We start from the raw sequence: 22,997 nt of genomic DNA on the forward strand, positions 1-22,997 counted from the left end.
CTGCTGCATAATATTCCATTCATGAATATTCTACAATCTATTCTCCTAGGAATGGCATGTGAGTTGTTTCCAGTTTGGGCTATTAAAAATAAAGAAGCTGCTCTAAACATTTTTATACAAGGCTTTTTCTGAACATATGCTTTCTATTCTTTTGGGTAGGTAACTAAAAGAGTGGAATTGCTAAGTTGAAAGATAGGTGAATTTTTAATGTATAAGAAACTGTCCAACTTTTTTCCAACATTGGTATATGAAACAAATGTGTACCATTTACACTTCTACCAGCAATGCAGGAGAGCCCCAGTTGTTCCATTTCATTGTCAACTTTTGCTACTGAAAGTCTTTTTAAAATTAACTATTCTACTGAATGTATGATAAATTTTTACATCTGTGTAATCTCTATCCCAATCAAGATACAAAGCATTTCTATCTCCCCAGACAGTTCCCTTGTGCTATCACCTCCTCCATACTGTCATAGGAACCAGTGATCTGATTTTGAACATGACACATTATGTTCAAGAATCTATAGTGACAGAAATGGTTTTAAACTGCATTTCCTTGATGACTAATGATGATGAATATTTTTTCATGTGCTTGTTGGCCATTTGTATATGTATTCCTTTGGGGAATATCTATTTGGTTTTTTCCCACATATTTTAAATGGGCTGTTTTCTTATTGGTTTTGTTTTTGTTTTTAAATAAATTCTAGATGCAAGTCCTTTGCCAGAATATTTTCTCCCAGCTGTGGACTGCCATTTTATTTTCTTGACAGTGTCTGTTGAAGAGCAAAAGGCTCTGATTTTGAAGAAATCCAGTTTATCAATTTTCCTGTTTTATGACTAGTGATTTCTGCATCATAAGAAATCTTTGCCTATCCCCAAGTTGCTAAGATTTTTTTCCTATGAAACAATTCATTTTTATATGTTTATTTTAAGAATGTTATTTTGAAAAAAAAAAGAATGTTATTTTGATGTTTAAATGTTATGAAGAAAAAAAAATGTTATGAAGACATAAATCTCTGAAATGCTAGTAAATATCTTTTGTCAAGAGCACTTCTTTCCTGAGAATGTTTTAAAGAACTAAAAGATACTTTGAAAATGTCCCCATAAAATGCAATCTCTTTAGGATGCCACAGCTTAAAAAGAAGCTGAAATGCAAAGAAAAATACTCTTCCAGAAGTTATTTCTAACCTGGTACAGAAAACAGCTGACTTAGCTTTTTAGTTGTTTATAATGCCTGGTCAACTTTTGTCAATGTATTTTCTACTTAAAATATAATCAAAATCAAGTTTTAAAACTTGGTCTATCAATGGGGCACGTGGGTGGTTCAGTGGCTTAAGCATCCCATGATGCTCAGGTCATGATCTCACGGTCATGGGATAAAGCCCAACACAGGGCTCTGGGCTCTGTGATCAGCATGGAGTCTGTTTCAGATTCACCACCCACCCACTCCCTGTGCATGTTCTAATAAATAAAATCTTAAAAAAAAAAAAAAAAGTTGGTCAATCAAAATAACTAGGTCCTCTATATTAATCTCAACAAAAAAATTGACACAAAAACAACTATTAGGCAAAGACATGGTATGTTTAGGTATTTTCTCCTTTGCATCATTTCATAAACAATTATAAAATGAAGGATTTCCTTTATATTTCACATGTACACTCAAATATTATTTTTATTTTTTATTAATATTTATTTATTTGAGTGGAAAACAGAGGGAGAGGGAGAGATAGACTTAAGCAGATTCCAGGCTGAGCAGAGCCAGCCACTGGGTTCGATCTCACAACCCCAAGATCACAACCTGAGCCAAAACCAAGATTCTGACACCTAACCAACTGTGCCACCCAGGTGTCCCCCAAATGTTATTTTTAAAATACATTCTAGGAATACCTGGGTGGCTCAGTCAGTTAAGCATCTGCCTTTGGCTCAGGTCATGATCCCAGGGTCCTGGAATGGAGTCCCAAATCAGGCTCCCTGCTCCACAAGGAGTCTGCCTTTCCCTCTCATCTGCCTCTTCCCCTCAAATAAATAAAATCTTAAAATAAAATAAAATACATTCTAAGGCCAAATAAGACCACCACAAAATTACTCACTAAATCATCTGTATCACCACAATGTCAACAACCTAATCCCCAAATTTGGGCATCCATATCTTTAATTAATTAATTAATCAATCATAATCCATCTGAAGAAAACTTTTCAAAATGCTTAGTAAGAAGCAATGACTGGACGTTCATAGTTTTTAAAACAACATTCTACTGCTATCACTGACATATGATCATGCATAGGACTCCTAAGGAAATTCCCAGCATGTGGAAGAACAGCACGAGACACAAGCAGTATTGCTGGTTTCTCACTTTGTTTATATACCACTCACTTTTTAAAAGGATTTGAGGTAAAAATTTAGGAGCTATAGGTTCTATATGTGCCTCTTACCTGTTATGAAATCTATATCCAGACTACCTATAAAAACTGTAATATCGCAGTAAGTCAATCAGAGAAGGACAATCATTATAGGGTTTTACTCACACAGGAAATATAAAAAATAGTGAAAGGGATTATAGTGGAAAGGAGGAAAAATGAGTGGGAAAAATTAGAGAGGGTGACAAAACATGAGAGACTCCTAACTTTGGGAAACCAACAAGGGGTAGTGGAAAGGGAGGCAGGCGGGGGGATGGGGAACTGGGTGACAGGCACTGATGAGGGCACTTGATGGGATGAGCACTGGGTGTTGTACTATATGTTGGCAAATTGAACTTCAATTTAAAAAAATGTGAAAAAAAAAAAACCTGTAATATCCAAAACCCATAGAGATCTAAATGGTATCTACTGACTCTAGACCTGATAGCTTACACAATAAGCGAAGAAAACACTGACATGAAAGCAAGGTTAGCAGGGGTCTATGCACATGGTGTAACTATTGAAACGACCTAAGATAACTAACCACTGCTAATCTTAAAATATCTTCCAAGTTGCTATGCATCTAGAAAAAGAATTTAAGATGGATAAAAATAGTTGGTTTCATCATCTTTTCCCAACACAAATATCTAGAAAAGCAAGGGTTTAAAAAAGAAAAAATAAGCTAATTTTAGTCACTAATTTACAAAGCTACATATTAGAAACTAACACAAGTATTCAATTTATGGACAATTATTAGCTTTGTATATCACAGATTTTTTTTGTGATATGGAATTAGTGTACATTAAGTAACAAACTGAGATTTAAATAGTTTCAGGTTCCAAGCTCCATTTTGCTTCTAACTTCCTATATTATATCCACTAATTATTCAGCCTTTTGGGGACTCAGTTTCATCATGTATAACATATAAATAACAGAATTCTAAAAAAACAGGGACAGGTGATTTATGATTACAGATGTGTAGTGCATTACTTCAAATTTTCGGGGGCTACTAAAGTATTTTCAGCTTTATACGATGTCTTTCCTATGAAGAACACTATAGACAGTCAAAATTATAAACACTGACAATAAAGACATAAAGAAAAAAATAAAGACATAAAGAGAAAAGCTACACAGGAAAAAAGGAAAGTGTAATGAAAATAGATTATGAAAAAAAGAGCGTCAAAAAATAAATTCTCAAAATGCAATTTACAGGAGTTATGACACTCAATACTCTACCCATGACATGTTCATTCCAACGACTCCCCACGCCCTTGTTTTGACTCTTATCTCTGACCAAGACCGCATCCTGCCAGCACAACTTTGTGCTAGAATTGTGTCCACAAACACTTACAGGGCAGAGGTGGCACACTCCAATTTTATGAATTAGAATTTACTAGGATCCTCTCAAGAGTGATATTACACTTTCAAAAGATGAGAAATTTACCTAAGAATTCATTTCCTTACAATGCCCTTAGTTCAGTGACTTGTATAACTTTAAGAAGTAATTTATTCTCAAGAGAAAATGATGTATTCTGAGAAAAGTTCAAATGAATAGGCAAAATTTAGCCTAGAGAATAAACTGAGGTATATGATAATTGTTTTCAAAAAGTTGAAAGATGTCATGTTAAATATGGTATTCTCCAGAAATCTAAGGCATAGAATTAGCAACAATGATAAGGAAGATAAATTTTGAGGCAATGAAAAATCACAGGAAAGCAAGCACTGCATCTATCTTGTTCTTGTGAATGTATGAATAAATAGCACCCAGCAAACTCTTAGTATATAGTAGGTTCTCCTTTTGATAGACATTAACTGACTAAATGTAAGAGCTTTCTAAAAGTCAGAATAGTTCTAAGACCAAATAGGTTGTTTAAGAGGCAATGAACTTCTTGGTCTCTAGAATAAACATCATTAAGCAAATGCCAGATGACCGCTTGTCAACTATAATTGTCAGAAGGAATCAAGCAGTTGTAAGGCAGCTGATTAGTCCAGCTCAATAAATATCAAGGCTCCTTCAAACACTGAGATTCTGTAATTCTAAAAACAAATCCAGAATGTAAAAGAAAAGTCTCAGATGAAGAAAGTCTTCTTGATGATTACAGGTTGGAAAATGTACAAAATTTAGTAATCAATATGTATCATGAAAGATAATTTACTAATTTTTTTTACAAACCTTAAAGACTTTTCAACAACTTGGGTACGATAAACTTCTTCCTGGTCCAAATTTATGGTACAGAAACAATCTCTCATTTTGTTGGGTCCAAGATATGGCAATAAATTTTTCGCTTCACCTGTTGGCACAAAAATTGAAATTGGTGTTAAATATCACCAGCTGCTTCATGTTCAAATTTATACAGGATGAATTCAATCCAAAAGAACATGCAAGCTATAGCACAAAAAAAAAAAAAAAAACCCTCTAGAGATAACAGAAAGATGATCAACTTGATCCAGTGAGACTGAAGAGAGGATCTGCATGTAAAGGGGAGTTGTGAGGTCATATTATATCATTGTTGCCCTGCTTCTAGAAAAGGGCAATCCCCACACTGCTCTCCAGCCCAATCACCAGTGCTACCTCAAGGACTTGACTCTACAATGAATCCCTTTTCTGTATCATCATTAATTTTCCTCTCTAGTGATCATTCTTATCAGCACATAAACAAGCTTTTAATATTTCCCAATTAAAAAAAAAAAGCACAGAAAGGAAAAAATCCCCCTTGACTCCACCTTCTCTCTTGTGGTATTCTAGTTCTAGACTCCCTTTCATAGCAAATCTTCTCAAAAGCAATCATTTCTAGTCATTGTCTCCAATTTCTTACCTTCCGTCCATTCTTCAACCCTCTCCCCAGTCCAGCTTCTAACTCTGTGATTGACATGGCAACTGTGCTAGAGAGGGATGCCAACATTTTCTATATTGCCAAATCCAATGACCATTTCTGTCCTCGTCATACCTGCTCTGGTGGAACTATTTAGTAAAAATGAACACTAATATCCTTCCTTTAAAATGTCCTTTTCTTATCTCCCACAACCCAATGCTTCTGGCTTTCCTTTAATACCCTGGCCCTCTGCCTACTTTCCCTCCTCACCTCTAAATACTGCAGTGCTTCAGGGCCCCAGTTCTAGACCACCTTCTCTTCTTTCCCCCATGGAAATTCCTTCAGCATGGTGTTAATGCTGATGTCTCTTAGGTCTGTATTTCCAGGCCTGATCTCTCCTCAACCCTAGATGTGAATATCCAACTGCCTCCTTGGATATCCAGCAGGCATCTCAAATTTAATAAGTCTCAGACAAGCCATCTGATTTCCTCCACTAAAACATGCTCTTCCCCCAGTCTACCACCATCTTCCTCTCTTTTTCTCATCATCCTCCCAAAACCTCCCCCACATCCAATCAGTAAATCCAGCAAACTTTCAAAATAGATCTCAAATCCAACCACTTCTCCTTGCCTTCACTGGCAATCCCCCACAACCTACTCTCCACCAACAGTGTGATTTTCTCAAACATATTCTTCAGAGCAGTCACTCCCCTGCTCCAATGCCATTCCATTTCACTTAGAATACAATCCCATTTCTCAATTCCCACTTTCATGGTCTACACTGCCCTACTGCCCTCTCATCTCTGACCTTTTTTTCTTCCTACTCGTCTCAGTGGTCACCCTCTTTCCATTCATCAACCATGCCAAGTTCATTCAAGCTTAGGGCCTCTGCCTGGAATGCTCTAACCCTCGGCTTCACATGGTTATTCTGCTTAGCATTCAGGTCTCAGCTTAAATGTCACTTCCCTAGAGAAACCTTCCCTAACTATTCTGTCGAAAGTAAATAATCCTGCTACCATCGTATATTTCTCTGTATTCTTGATAGCATTTATAACTATCTGAAACTGGTAATGTTTACGTGTTTATTTTCTGGTACTCTCATTGAGGCCTGAGAACTTGGTAATCACCAAAGTCTAAAATAGTTACTGTCATACAGTAGATACTTGAGAAATGCTTTTAGAATGAATATTAAAGAAGCCAGTAAGTATAGTGGTGAAGTTCTTTTGAGATGCTCACAGTCCAAAAGCACACAGAAAAGTGTGTGTGCTGAAATCAGACACTAGTGTACTAAATTAGGAAGCAAGGTAGTTAGCACAAGGGAAATAACACTGCCCTAAGAATTGTGAAACTAACATTCCTGTTTTACCTCTGTTACTAAGTGTCTAAATGGCTTCAGACAAATCATTAAAGCACAGCTTTCCTGATGACAATTTGGGCTAGATAAACTCAAATTTCTGTCTGCTTATCAAATTTAAAACTAAAGGCTATTTAAACCAATATATTTTAACAAAGCCTATCAAAAAATCAAGAAGCACCTATGAAAAACTCAATAAACCGTTTTTTATTATAATGAGAAAATCAGTGGAAAAGCACAAGATACTCATTAAGTGTATCATTGAGAGATTTTAAAAAATCAAGTTACCACTTAACCAGAATAAACATACTTATGTTTATCTTAAGTCAGAATCAGGAATCTTTCAAACGACTTAAAAATTGCCTAATATGGGTTGGCCTTTACAAATAAACCAGTTTCCTAACAGGAAAAACTAGTATATATTTGAATTTGTACCCATCTATTCTCCTCTTCCTAAAGACTAGATGTCCCTTCTCTTATCCAAATCTCATCTTTTTTTCTGTGCTCTCTTTACCCCATTCCCTCCCTCTCATCCACAACACTGTCCACCAATTCTGTTTTCATTACTCTCAACCTTCTTCTCCTTTAAGTCTTTCCTTCTTCTTTGATGTCTCCTCTCAGTATAATCCACAGTGCTGTTTTTTTAAAACCAAAAATCCAACTAGGTTACCATAAACAGCCTAGAACATAAACAAATTTAGAATTAAATCCTAATAAACATGTTCTATATCTAATAAGGGAATCTGGAACACTAAATTACTGCCTTTGAACAGGTTCCTATTTCATTCACATATGTGCAGCTTGTGAAAACCACACTGTATAAACATATACCTATTCCACCACCCACCTTTTTAAAGGAGATAGAACATGCAGAATCTAATGAACTTGACATCATCAGATATGCTTAGAGTTAGTAGAAAACATAAGGTCAATGTAATATATGAAACACACTCAACATTATTTCCTATAAAACCAGTTATCATAATCTGTACTGTCACTAACCTATGTTTAAATCACACCAAAGGTAATTTCATCTAATCATACAAATATGCTGATTAAGTCAGCTATAAAAACTTTATAGTAATTAACTGACGCTTTATAAAAAACATAAATGAAAATAACCGCCACTTTATACAAAAATAATCGAAAGTGAAGTAATAAATGGGTAGAGAACTAATGAAAAAATGTTGTAACCATTTTATCTCTAAGCAGAAAGTTATTTTAATAGCACACATTTTACAGTGTGCCATACAGAGACAAAAGTGAGGAACTTTGAAAGACTGTACTTGTGTCATGTGTGGTATATGCATAGGGCCACCCTTTGTTCTAATTATGGGAAGGAAGGAAGGGGGGGGGGAGAGGGAGGAAACACAACTACTGTTCCTTGAAAACTTATTCTATAACCTCTGCTCCAATCCATTTCCTCCTACTCACAACCTGAACTTGCAATTGGCCTCTGTTTCTATTCCTTTATCAGAACCTTCAAGAACACTAACAATATTTTTTAATACTTTATTTACTGATTTGAAAGAGACACATGTATCTCTTTTGCTGATTTGAAAGAGACACATGTGCACATGTGAGTGGGGGGAGGGGCAGAGAGAGACTCTCAAGTGGACTTGGTGCTGAATGTGGAGCCTGAAGCAGGGCTCAATCCCACAACAAGATCATGACCTGAGCCAAAACCAAGGGTCAGTCAGACTCCTGACTGAGCCACCCAGGTGCCCCTTGAACACTAATAACATTAAGTACCATTAAATCAAATGACTGGGGATCCCTGGGTGGCGCAGCGGTTTGGCGCCTGCCTTTGGCCCAGGGCGTGATCCTGGAGACCCGGGATCGAATCCCACATCGGGCTCCCGGTGCATGGAGCCTGCTTCTCCCTCTGCCTGTGTCTCTGCGCCTCTCTCTCTCTCTGTGACTATCATAAATAAATAAAAAAAAAAAAATTAAAAAAAAAAAAATAAATCAAATGACTGTCAGTTCCCTCCTTACTTGACCATGCTTCAATATTTGAGAACACCAATCTTTCCTCAGTTTAGATAACCCATTCTGACAGTTTTGTCATTCCCTCTTTCACCCACTATCAACACTTTAAATGTGAAGAAACTTTTGGCAGCCACAGATCACTAAATTCATCATGTAGGTAGAGCACAAATTTTATATATTTTTAATGTAACATTATAAAATAATAAAAATATACTAAACAAATACCTAAAAGTTTCTCAATGTTGTCTATTAGTATTATTTGTAATCTTTCTCAATTTATTTACATAGCCCATTCGATAATGGCTAGCTTTAAGGAGCATCAGGGTCTGTATCTGTGGTAGATATGGTCGATCAGTGGCCATCATCCATTTCAGCATCCTTTGGTATATGATTTCCTGAACTGCAGACTAGAAAGCTAAAAACTACATTCCCCATCCTTTTTTGCAGTTAGGGTTGTGGATATGATTTAAATTCCACCAATCAGATCTACTCGCTAGAAATCTGGAGAGCAGAAGTGAAGGAAGGTTGCATTTAGGCTGTTGCTACTAGTAATTACTATCATGGAGAGATCCAAGTTTTTGTGCAGCAGCATTTTCTGAAGTCCCTCTATCCAGTCATAGGTTTTATGGATATCAACATGAAGGGCACAAGACTTCCATTCTGTCATACAGGTTGTAGCAGGTGTGGCTTGGGTCTAGAGCCAGCAGCAGTAACAACAACTTACAGATGAAGATGGCTTCTTGCTCACGGCTATTTCCTAATAGTGGCAGGTTCCTGATCACAGCAGAGATGGCAAGGTTCTCAGACACGCAGCTAAAAGGTACAGCTTCCCAATTCTGCAGGTACCTTTCTGATCCTAAAAGAGGTAGTACCTCCCTTAGTAGCTCAGCTGCAATGTGGCTTTAGAATTTCATTCATGAAAGTTTAAACTACAGTCTGTTTCCTTAGTCAGAATTTCCAAAAATTCTATAAACCACTTAAAAAAAAAATTTTTTTAAAGTCAGCTCCAGGGACGCCTGGGTGGCTTTGTGGATGAGCGTTTGCCTTCAGCTCAGGGCGTGATCCTGGACATTCCAGGATCGAGTCCCAAATTGGGCTCCCTGCATGGAGGCTGCTTCTCCCTCTGCCTGTGTCTCTGCCTCTCTGTATGTCTCTCACGAATAAATAAATAAAATCTTTAGGGATCCCTGGGTGGCGCAGCGGTTTGGCGCCTGCCTTTGGCCCAGGGCGCGATCCTGGAGACCCGGGATCGAATCCCATGTCAGGCTCCCGGTGCATGGAGCCTGCTTCTCCCTCTGCCTGTGTCTCTGCCTCTCTCTCTCTCTCTCTCTGTGACTGTCATAAATAAATTTAAAAATATATATTAAAAAAATAATAATAAATAAATAAAATCTTTAAAAAAAGTAAAATAAAATAAAGTCAGCTCCACGCCCAATGTGGAGCCCAACACAGGGCTTGAACTCACAAACCTAAGATCAAGACCTGAGCTGAGATCCAGAGTGGAACGCTTAACCAAGTCACCCAGGTCCCCCTAAAATCCTTTACTAAATCTCTTTCTGCTTAGACTACAGTTGATTCTGTAACCTAATCCTGACTGGTCTATATTCTTTCCCCTTATTTCTAACAAATTAGAAACTTCCTCATATTACTGATCATCAGATTTTGGTAAATCTTTTAGCTACATGTGGCTATCTGGATCAAACAGACTTAGAAATTAAGCAATACCTCACTGAAAATTACCTTTATTGTTTCATTACTGAGTTAAGTAGCACAGCACACTCAAAAAGCAAATGCTTTGACTTGGGAAATGCAGACAAATGGATCTTAATGCTCTGTATTGCTGTGTCCGACTTTGAAAATATTTCTTTGTGTCTTACTGCAGTATTTGGATGTGTTTTTTAAAATATGCTCAATAATACAGTACATATTCATGAATTTGGGAGTGCCAAATTCTCAATATTGATACCATGTAGCCCATTTCAGGTACCTCCATCTCATCCTTAAATTTACACAAATCTTGACCCTAAAGTAATAGGATTAAAGTATTCAAGACATTCACTATATTGCTAAGATATGATACTTAAGCAAGATAGTTGTAATAATGGAAATAGGTTTACTTGAATCTGAATGAAAAAAAGGAAAGCTAATTTTTAGCTTATCTTTTTTAATTTTTAAAATGTTTTATTTACTCATTTTTAGAGAGAAAGAGAGAGAACAAGCAGGGGGAGTGGCAGAGGGAGAAGCAGGTAACCTGCTTGCTGAGCAGGGAGCCTGACGGGGGCGGGGGGGGGGGGGAGGGGGCTTGATCCCAGGACCCTAAGATCATGACCTGAGCTGAAGGCAGATGCTCAACCAATTGAGCCACCCAGGTGCCCGCTTATTCCTCTTTTTAAAAGTTTTGTGCATGCCAGGGTACTGCAATATGCAAAGGCAGGTATGTGTCCTACAAAGGTAGCTGTATTGGTCCTATAGCAAATAGTACAAATCTGATTATATCTATAACTGTCACTAGTTCCTTCAACAATGAATCAAGATCAGGAGGTATATTATTGACAACTGTTTTTCTATGAAGAAAGGAGGCTGACCTTCAAGCACAACATCTTTTATACTGTAACACCACCCTTTCTTGTTGAAATCATAACTGATAATCTAATCCTCCACCAGGCATTTCTTCTCCCTCACAGATGTACTGAAAGTATGCCAAGAAGTGAACATTCACACTACACATCAGTGGTTTTGTCCAACCATAAAATAAAATAGCCTCTTGCCATTCACATGATAGTAACTGTCTCTCTGCATCATGTGTATATTACAACATCACATACATGTTAAATAAAATGCAGAGCTTAGCTTTGATTTCCATCCTTCATACTGTTGCCACTTACTTTTTTTTTCCACTTGCCTTTTTAATATGTGAACATACATATCCCCCTTTCTCAAAAGTCTTCAATGACTCCATACTATCTACCACTGCCCACCTTGCAGGATAAAAATCTAAAATTCCTATGTTTAGCATTAAGATCCTTCATGGTCTGGTACTGTCTACTACATGTTTGGCCTCATCTACTTACTTAATCTTTACCCCCACAAGTTATGCTCCAACAGTACTGTACTTTTGGTTCCTTGAACACTGTGTTCTCTCATGCCTCTGTACATCTGCAATGCTTTTCATTGTATAGAATGCTTTTACTGTTTTTTTTTCCTTCAAAAAGCTCTACTTAAAAGATATCTTTGTAAATTCTTCCCTCAATTCCTAGGTAGTCATTCCCTCTATTTCCTATTGCATCTTACAGGTACTTTAAATACAATGATCATTTTGTATTGCGCTTGTTGCACTTCATTCACAAATAAAATTAAGTGCCTACAACATGCTAGGCACTTTTTTAAATGCAGGGGATGTAACAATGAATAAAAGTAGGTCTCTGCCCACATGGAACTGTTGTACAATCTAGAGAGGGGTAACAAACATCACAAACTCTTAATATTTATTCCCTTGGAAGAAAAAGTATGAAGAAAGTTAGGGAGTGCCAGACCCAAAGGGTAAAGAGGAGGAGGAGAGCAATATTATTTTATACAAGGAATCAAGGAAGGCCTTTCTATTAAGGTATCTGAGCAGATACCTGAAAGACGTCAGTGAGGAAATGAGCCTGTCTATGCAGATAGACATCTGGGGAAAAGAGATGAACAGGCAGAAAGAATAAAACATGCAAAGGTCCTAGAAAGGACCGTTTGGCACACTAAGGAATAGCAGGGATGCCACTATGGCTGCAAAACAATAAGCAAAGTGGGAAGAGGTAGGAAACAGTAAGAGATGAGGTAGGGGTGAGAGAGGAAGCAGATTAAATAGTTAAGTCTTGGGTTTTTCTGAGTGACATGGGGGGCTACTCGAAAGATTTTAAGCGGAAGAATGGTATGATCTAACGTTTATTTTAGAAGAATCACTGCAGAGGGGAAAGGGTGGAAGCAGGAAAGTAGACTACTGCAGTGATCTTGATTAGAGATCACTTAGACCAGGGAAGCAGTCCTGGCATGGAGAGAAGTGGTAAATTGAGCATATTTTTGAAGATGGAGCCAATAGGATGTTTTATATTTTGGATGTAGGCATGATAGAAAAAGGCGTTAAGGAAAACTTACTTCTTAAGAGTTTTAGCCTAAGCAGTTGGAAAAACAGAGATGCCATTTCCAGAAAGAGGAGCCTCTTCTTGGGAGAAGGAGATCAAGAATTTGTATTGGGCATATTAAGCCTGAAATGCCTATTACACATCCAAATGCAGATGTCAAGAGGACAAAGAAGTCCTGGCTGAAGTAAAATTTGAGAATCATCAGCAAGCACAAAATATTTATAAAACTGCAATCCTATACAAGATCAAAGGAGAAAAAAAATCACAAGGAGAGTAAATATGGATAAGAAAGAAAAAAAGATTTGAATACAGCCTTAAAGGTCTCCAACCATTTTGAGTTAGTAGAGAGGAGAAGGAACCAGCGAAGGAGAATCCTTTACATTTATCCACTGAATTACAAACTTCTTAAGGAAAGGCACCGGTTCTTAGTACCATGCTTAGCTTACAATAGATAATGAAATATCTAATTAGTAAGTATGAGTGTGTATGTGTATAGAATTTTAGCATGGAAAAAAGGAAGTTCTGATATCATGTCACAAATGATAAAATCCCATATATATTTTTTCCAGTTGATGTAAGTTGATCTATGTCAACTGCACCAAAAGTTGAAAAAAAAAGTTTCCTGTACATATTTATTAAAAGCACTAAATATCAGAATCTTTGCAGTTTAATATAAAGATACCATATCAAAAACAAACCAATCCTGAAATGCACACATTCAAATATTTACTGAGTACCTTCACTAAGATGCTAAAGATACAATAGTGAGAATAATAGAATTGTGTCCTTGTTGAGCTAACACAAATAGGCAGACAATAAATAAGTAAAAAATGTGTTAGTAATTAAATGTTAAGCAGGAAGGAAACATCACATAAATGGTGGGGGTGGGAGGGAAATGGCCCAGAAGGTCCCACTGAGAAGGCAACTTCTGCATAAATACCCGAAGGAAGAGGGAGACAAGTAAATATTTTATAGAAAACAGTGCTTTCAGTCACTGTCAAAAAGTAAACAGTTCAAACCAAGAAGATAAACACCACTAGGAGTCAAAACTGATAAGATAATTTAGATTAACAAAAATAAAAAGATGGCCAACTCTCTGTGTACAAAATCAATGGTTCTATGCAAAGCTAGTATCCAGATCGTATCATATAAATTTTACATAAGCCTAGAATTCCAAATACTAAGCTAGTAGATAGAGATTCGGTATATATGCTTCTAGACACATATGTGTTCATATGTTAGGGGGTGTATGTGCATGCATTTATACTTGTAGGTTTGTATGTGCTTGTGTGTGTTCCAGAGGAGGACAATACTTAGTAAGTTAAAAAAAGAAAACAACAAAAAAAGACAAATATTGATCAAGTAGTCAGATGTTCCAAGACAGTGCCAAATATTTTCTCAAATATCTCAATGTGTACAACGACCTTGAGAAGTAAGCATTACCCTTTTCTTTTACAAATTAAAACAAAGATCAAAAACACTTCACAGTTACATGGCTAGTAAGGTGATATGACTGAAATTAAATTCCAAAGCTTTCTTCTTCACTTGTAATGTCTTTCTGAATACAGCAGTACTGAGAGGAATAGACAACCATCCTTTTCTGAAATTATCCTAAGGTACCCTGAAGCCCAAGTTTATTTCAAAGGATACAAAGTTAAGAACCAACGCAGATCCCAGGAGGATTAACCCCTAGAGAAACTGCACACCAGGGTCCTGAAAGAGATGATCCTAAAATAAAGATTATTTGGGGTAGGAGGAAAGCTGAATCATAATAATAGCTACCATTCACTGAATAAATTAATACATACATCACATATAGTAATATTTTTAAGGGCCTTCATATGCATTACTTCACAATCTTCATAATAACTTCTTCCGAGTCATTTTTTTTTTTTCAAAATACAGAAATTGGGGGTGGAGGGATAACATTCCAGGAGTAAGGCACAATATAAACAAGTTCTGAAGGTGGGAACAAGAGGGGCACCTTCAAGAGGCAATGAATAGTACAAACTGGCTAAAGCATAAAGGGAGATGAAAGGGGAATAAAAAGAGATAAATTAAAGAAATGGTGGAATCAAAAGAATCTGAAATGCCAAGCTAGAAAGTTTTAACTTTCTTCAGTAGTCAACAGGTTCTCTAAAAGTTTCTGCGTGGTTGGATCCATGCTTCATGAAAATTACTGACAGTTACAGGGCCTAAACTAAGGTACTAAAAGAGTAATGGGAGGAAAAGAAAACTGGAAGAATTACTAGAGAGATAGAATTCACAGAATTTGGCCTGAGTGACTCTGGATATGATGTTCTAATAATGGGAACCACAAGCTGTACGATTAGAACTTCCATGGGGATAAGAAAAAAAATATGCAAACTTTATTGTTAACATTCAAAAAAAAAAAAAAGAAGATGATATACTTAAAAATATAAACAGCCTTATGGTTGACAAGTTTAGTTTAAAATTAAAATGTATTATGCTGGGATCCCTGGGTGGCGCAGTGGTTTAGCGCCTGCCTTTGGCCCAGGGCGCGATCCTGGAGACCTGGGATCGAATCCCATGTCGGGCTCCCAGTGCATGGAGCCTGCTTCTCCCTCTGCCTATGTCTCTGCCTCTCTCTCTCTCTCTGTGTGACTATCATAAATAAATAAAAATTTAAAAAACATTTTTAAAAGTATTATGCTATTTAATTATACATAATTAAGACAACCCTATATATTAGCATATCATAAAGTCTTCCAAATTCTTTTTTTTTTAAGTCTTCCGAATTCTTAAAGTTTGATTTTCATTTCTCCAATAAAAGATGTACATAAATAAATTGTTCATCAACAAAGCTATGAAAATATACTTGACCAAGTACCACTGCTGCTTATGTTACAGCCTCACACTTTACAGCATGATGTGCCAGGCAATACACTGAAGTCATCCAATCTTTTCATGATCCCTTAGGAAGATTAGAAAACCGTAATTCCCAACTCATAGAAGAGGAAACTGAGGCTTAGTGAGGTCAGGTGATTACTAAAAAAAGTTGCAGAAAACTATGTTTTCAACATGCTGTATTATCATTTAGCATTCATTTGATTTTTTTTTTAAGATTTTATTTATTTATTTGAGAGAGAAAGTGAGCCAGAGAGAGAGAACATGAGCAGGAGAGGGGGAGGGAGAAGCAGACTCCCCACTGAGCAGGAAGCCTGATGCAGGGCTGGATTCCAGGACCCTGAGACCATGAGCTGAGCAGAAGGCAGACATTTAACCAACTGGAGTCACACAGGTGCCCCTCATTTGATTTCTTTGTATCTAATAAATACTTTGTATTTAGGATAAAGAAATCTTACACAAGAATTGTCATAGGGACACCTGGGTGGCTCAGCGGTTGAGCGTCTGCCTTTGGCTTGGGGCACGATCCCGGGGTCCCTGCTTCTCCCTCTGCCTATGTCTCTGCCCCTCTCTCTGTGTGTCTCTCATGAATGAATAAATAAAATCTTTTTTAAAAAGAAGAACAACTGTCATAATCACACATGACGTTCTAAAGAATCTCCTATTCACTCTTTTTAATGTATGTCAGACTGCTTTGGTGTGTGGTAACAAAAAGTGGGGGAGGTGCCTAAAAACTACTGGGGAGAAAAAAGGTTACATTGCTGCTATTTCCCTCCTTAGCTGTCACCTTGAAAGTACCCCTAGAAAGTTAGATATTTGTGATATTATTCAGCAACAGGATGAGGAATGGTACCAACAGGCAATGGTGACTGCTGGTATATCTCCTACACAGTAGGGTAGGGCTTTTCAATGCATAAGTTAACATGATCAGATAACTGATCAGATTGTCAGCAACTTTTCTCACCCCCAGTAAATGATAATTATCTTTAAAATATAAAACCTGAGATTCTATAATCTCATTTAACTGATAAATCATAAAAAAAAAAAAATCAACGCACTGCATAACTCCTAACAGAAATCTGGTTCTGCTTAACAACAGGCACCATAATATTAACATGGAAGGTTAAAGAAATCAGGAATAATAGTTTCAGAAACACTGAACTCCTATTCCTCCATGAAAATAAAACACTGTGTAATCACCAACATGCCTAAAAAGCAAAGTAGTACAACTGAGTAAGCACCTGAATGGGCAAAAGGCTCCAGGAATCCAACAGAGTTTAGAGGTTTAGCCTAGACTCTGAGCAAAGAACTTGTTTTGTGGCTATAAAACATCAACAACATGTTAAGTACAATTTTTAAAAAAAGATTTATTTATTCAAAAGAGAGTGAGAGGTGGGGTAGAGGGGCAGAGGAAGAGAATCCCAAGCAGACTCCCTGCTGAGCATGGAGCTCGAAGCAGAGCTGGATCTAAGGATCCTGAGATCATGACCCGAGCCAAAAGCAAGAGGTAGATGCTCGACCAACTGAACCACCCAGATACCCATGTAAGTACAATTCTTGAGATGGCATAAAGACAAGGTTAAAGTATAAACTCCAGGGAAACTCCTCAAAAATGTCCTAGTAGGTAAGATGTAACTCCTCAGTGGAAAAGTCTACAGAACCTAAGTAGGAGAGGAGCTCTTGTTTCATCCAAGTCATGTGCATGACAGTTATCATCCAAGTCATGTGCATGACAGTTATCATAGTTATCTATATTGTTATCATACTAATTACCTCTCACTGAAGTTTAGTCAGAACAAGAAGTTAGGAAACTACTGTACATAAAAAAGGCAAGTTTCGCAAGGTATTGCCAGGAAGTGTCCATGGGCTATACAGATACGTCACCAAGTTGCGGGCAGGATCTTCCTGTGGTTTGTCTTGCCCACTTCAGGTTTCACTTTTGAACGTGTGCTGATTCCTAAGCTCCCTAAAGCCCACTTCTCAGGTAGCAAACCAAACTTTGAAAAACATATGATAGGAATCTCTCTTAGTACAGGTCAATGGCTCCTACAGCTACATGAAGCTTAGCAAGTCTTCTAAGCTGACCAACAGAGTGTAGTATGGCAAGCAAATGAAAAGCCTGGTGGTGGCAAAACTAAGGGCTACACAGATAAGACATATACAGGACATGACAGCTATTTCTGGTAATGGCATCCTGGGACTCTTTATGATCTACTACTTTTCAAAAAAAAAAAAGTGGCACCCAGTTATAAATAAGTTGTATTTACAAATGTGCATGTACAAGTATATGCATGTGTACGTGTTCTAGGAGAACCATTTACAAGCACAGACAAAAGCACATAAGCATAGTCACAGAAGAGTAACATTTTTTGTAAATCCCCTAAACAATATTAAAGATACATTTTTATAGCATCCCAACATTCTAATTTTATTGAATATCCATTACATTAGACCATAACCAATTTAGGGATAATTATCAACTTCTTGACAACAGAAATATACTCCTCAGTTCTTTCCAATATGCCACCTGACAAGCAAATTGGTAGACAAACCCATAGGGACTTCAGTAACTTACAGACCTTCTGAAAACCTGGCACTGCCTTTTAAACCCTGAGCAAAAACCCTTTTTGTTGGTATATAATCTTTTTCATGAATTTGGATTAAATGAAATAATTTGCAATAACACAGTACCTGGAAAAGAATAAATATACTCAAAAATATTAGTTCACTTTCCCCTATCCACTAAGAATATTTTACATAAAGTTGTTCAAATTCAAAACTAAAAGGCTCTGTACCACTCACACAAATGTTATAAAATTTACAGGATCAAAATTATTCTTTTTACCTCATTCATCTGAAGCAAAACACTGACTTTATTATAAAGACAACTTCTGGGGACACCTGGGTGGCTCAGTGGTTGAGTGTCTGTCTTTGGCTCAGGGCGTAATCCCAGGGCCTGTGATCGAGTCCAACATCAGGCTCCTCTCAGAGGGCCTGCTTCTCCCTCGGCCTATGTCTCTTCTGCCTCTGTGAGGTATGAATAAATAAATAAAATCTGTGTCTCTCATGAATAAATAAATAAAATCTTTAAAAAATAAAAAATAAAAAAATAAAAAGCCAACTTTTTGAACACAAAAACTGGTGAAAACAGGCAAAGTATATGGGATTTTATTATATTGCTCCTGAACAGTTTCGTTTGAAATTCTATAAAAATAAAAGGTTATTCAAAAACTTGACATAAAAGTTGACTTTACTTTTAGGGGCACTCAAAATGTTACCAAAGCCTAACACATGGCTACCTTTATTTTTGTAGGTAGGACAGTCTTCAACAGTATAACAAGAGAGCTTGGACTAAAATTGTGTCAAGTTTGGGACACCTGGGTGGCTCAGTCAGTGAGGTGTCTGCCTTCCATTCAGGTTGTGATCCCAGGGTCCTGAGATCAAACCAGGAACTGGGCTCCCTTCTCAGCAGAGAGCCTGCTTCTCCTTTCCTGTCCCATCCTCCTCTGCTTGTGTGTGCTCTTTCTCTCAAATAAATAAATAAAATCTTTTTAAAAATGAATAAAATAGTATTAAATTCTTTTATACAAAGGTATTTTTCATAGCTAATACATAAATACTCTATAGAAAATTAAACCATTGTAAGCAAGGCTAATTCACTTTGTCCACCAAGGTAACCGATGTTGTACATCCTTTCAAACCTCTTTCTAGGGGTGTCTGGGTAGTTTCGTTGGTTAAGAGTCTGCCTTCTGCTCAGGTTATGATCCCAGGGTCCTGGGATGGAGTCCTGTGTCAGGCTCCCTGCTTGGCAGGGAGTCTACTTCTCCCTCTTCTGCTTCTGCATCTCCCCCGACTCGTGCTCACTCTCTCTCAGAAAATAATCTTAAACAAAACACCTCTTCTGTGCATTCTCCCATATACACGTAGAAAAGAAAAAACACATACTATTCTAACTTGCTCTTTGTACTAAACAATAGGTCTTAAAGTTTGTTCCTTTCATACTCTGGACACACCTCATTCTTTTTAGCAGCTATAGAATATTTATTTTAACATATTGTGTATCCGCTTCCCACAACGCACACTTAAGTTGTCTCTAGTTCTTTGTTTCACAAACAAGGCAACATTAAACACCTTTGTATATGCCTCTTTTGCAAATATTCAAGTGTTTCTGTAGGGCAGAACTGCATAGGGAATACATACTTAGATTTTTAGCAGATATTGCCAAAATGCTCTCTAACGTTGCTTTACCCATTTAAGTTTACAGCAACAATGAAGAAAGTTACCTATTTTCCTAAACCCCCAACAAATACTGAAATTAACAAGCTTTTTTTTTTTTTTTAACAAACTGATGGCTTTTAAAAATGAACATTCCTAGATTTTTATTGTATCTCATCAGTATTTTCTTATGTTGACTTTTTTATCTTTCTGTGAAATGTCTATTCATACCTTTGATTTTTCTAATGCCCTTTTCTTAAAATATGTATGAATCTTTTATATATTCTAGATACTAACAAATAGAGAGGCAAAATAGCATAGTAGGTTAGGAGCAACAGGATAGACTCGAGAGCCAGTCTGTTCAATTTGAATGACAGCTCTGCCACTTACTACCTGTCTGATCTTGGTCAAGTTACTTAGTTTAGCTATTCTATGCCTCAGTTTCCCCACCAGCAAAATGTGGATAATAAATATTATGGAATTACCATAAAGATTAAATTACTTAATATGCTTAAAAACAGTACCCTGAAACAGAATAAGTGTTACACAAGTGTTTTCTTTTTGTCAATAGGATTTACCACAAATATCCTCTCACAACCTACTATTTGTCTCTTAACCCTTGTTTATAAATCCTCACTTATCTTTCCTCAAAAATTTTTTTCCATTTCTCTTCTAACATCAGAAATTCTATAAGCAGATGAAAACAACAAACTGCCCTCACTGGATCTCACAGTCAACTCCTCAAGCATAAATGCAGGCATCAGCCAAAGCATCTAAATTTTTAAACATCTTTCCACTAAAAAAATAGCCAGTTTCCTTACCGCATAAAACATTCCCACAGATCAGTAAGAAGACTAATAACCCAGTAGGAAAAAAAAGACAAATGGGACACCTGAGTGGCTCAGCAGTTAAGCATCTAAGCATCTGCCTTCCGCTCAGGGTGTGTTCCTAGAGACCTTAGATCGAGTCCTACATCGGGCTCCCTACATGGAACCTGCTTCTCCCTCTGCCTCAGTCTCTGCTTCTTCTCTCTACCTCTCTGTGTCTCTCATGAATAAATAAATAAAATCTTAAAAAAAAAAAAGGCAAAATAAATAAGTTCACAAAAAAAGGGAAAATAAAAATGGCTCTTAAAAATATGGAGATCCTCAGCCTCATTTAGAAGTGCAAATTAAAACTACAAATCAGATGCTCCATCACAGAGACGAGTAAAGATCAAGAAGTTTTAAAATATACACTATGTGAGCAAAGAAACAGGCAGTCATTCATTGTTGGTGGGAGCAAAACTGGTATAATTTCTGCAGAAAACAATTTGGCACTGTCTTTCCATAATAAAAATACACATACCAATTCGTCAATTCTTTTTGAAGGTTTTTATTTATTTATTCATGAGACACACAGAGACAGAGAGGCAGAAACATAGGCAGAGAGAGAAGCAGGCTCCATGCAGGGAGCCCGATGCGGAACTCGATCCCGGGACTCCAGGATCACACCCTGGGCCAAAAGAGGCGCTAAACTGCTGAGCCACCCAGGCATCCCCCAATTCATCAATTTAACATCTACAAATTTATCCTACAGATAGACACATGCACTCCTATCAAAAATGACTGACTGACTACAAGGTTATTTATTACAGTAGTACTGTTTGTAATAGCAAAAACCGGAAACAACCTATATTCCCATCAATAGGGGACTGGTTAAATAAGCTGCGGTATATCCAGATGATGCAATATTAAGCAGCTATTAAAAAGGGGGGGAGGGCAGCTCCCTATACATATGGATACCATAAATCTTCAAGCTACTATTGTTAAGTGTAAAAAGCAAGATGCAAACAACGTATTTTTTTTTTGCTACAATTTGTATGTGGGGGGGGGAGAGAGAGAGAGAGAGATACATTTACACTCCTACATTTATGTCTATAAATGCTTAAATAATCTCTGTAAGCATACACAAGAAACTGGTAATGCTTGCTTCTGGAGAGGGAATGGCTAGGGGCAACAGAGGTAAAAAAAAATTATGTTTCAATGTATACTCTATTGTACCTTTTCAGTTTTGTATCAGTTATTTGCATTATTTAATCAAACAAATATTTTCTTTTAAGATTTTATTTATTTGACAGAGAGAGAGCATGAGCATGGAGGAGAAGCAAAGGGAGAGGGAGAAAAAGGCTCCCCACTGAGCAGGGACCTCCATGTGAGACTCAATCCCAGGACCCTGGGATCATGACCTGAGCTGAAGGCAGACACTTAACCAACCAAGCCAGCTAGGTACCCCAAATAAATCTTTTTAAAAAAAATAATCAAATAAATAAGAACCTCCCTGTAATCATACCACACTTTCTACTGGTACTCTTTTTTTTTTTTTTTTTTAAGATTTATTTATTTATTCATGAGAGACACACACAGAGAGAGAGAGAGAGAGAGAGAGAGAGAGAGGCAGAGACACAGGCAGAGGGAGAAGCAGGCTCCCTATGAGGAGACTGATGTGGAACTTGATCCCAGGACCCTGGGATCACGATCTGAGCTCAACCACTGAGCCACCCAGGTCCCCCTCTACTGGTACTCTTTAAATGTTTACACACAGGGGTTCCCCAGATGGCTCAGATGATTAAGTGTCTGACTCTTGATTTAGGCTCAGTTCATAAGCTCAGGGTTGTGATATTGAGCCTCCTGTGGAGCCTGCTTAAGATTCTCCTCCCTCTCCCAACACTCATGCACACTTTTTCTCTCTCTCTCAAAAATAAATAAATAAATAAATGGTCTCACACAGTAGGTTGTCAACATTCAGGTTGTTTGTGGCTAGTCTGTTCAAAAGCAGAGGTTCTCCATCCTAGGGGTCCATTATCACTCCTGATGGAATGTTTCAAACCCATAGATGTCCAAGTACCACCTCAGATTCTGATTCTGATTCTGTATACAGTACAGCCTGGGCATCAGAATTTTTTTTAATTCACAGGTGACAACTGATAGGCAGTCATGACTGAGTTACAGCAGGACATAAATAAGTAAACAACCAGGCTTGATCTCCATCTAGGTCACAAGCACAGTTTCATCACCAATCCTAACCACTTCACAAAATTCTTAAAAAGAAACAGATGAGAGTGTATAGATCACCCAGTGAAAATATATTGCTACTTCTGGATATATTACTACATAGGCAATGTAATCCTCATATATTAAATGTAGTACATATACAACATTCATACAAATCATGAATTCATTCTACCTAGCATTTCAAAAAGA

General features: G+C 37.2%; 1 protein-coding gene across 3 annotated transcripts in view; it reads right to left on the reverse strand.

The window, feature by feature from the left end:
• RASA2 (RAS p21 protein activator 2) overlaps positions 1-22,997 on the reverse strand; it is a 144,460-nt gene that overhangs the window by 93,820 nt on the left and 27,643 nt on the right. For all 3 annotated transcript variants that reach the window (XM_072792477.1, XM_072792476.1, XM_072792475.1), the window contains one exon: positions 4,570-4,687. In XM_072792477.1, the coding sequence (XP_072648578.1) occupies positions 4,570-4,646 (77 nt within the window). In that variant the 5' untranslated portion in view covers positions 4,647-4,687. The remainder of the gene's footprint in view (positions 1-4,569; positions 4,688-22,997) is intronic.

This window comes from Canis lupus, chromosome 22 (genome assembly GCF_048164855.1).
Source record: "Canis lupus baileyi chromosome 22, mCanLup2.hap1, whole genome shotgun sequence".
Taxonomy (NCBI): Eukaryota; Metazoa; Chordata; class Mammalia; order Carnivora; family Canidae; genus Canis; species Canis lupus.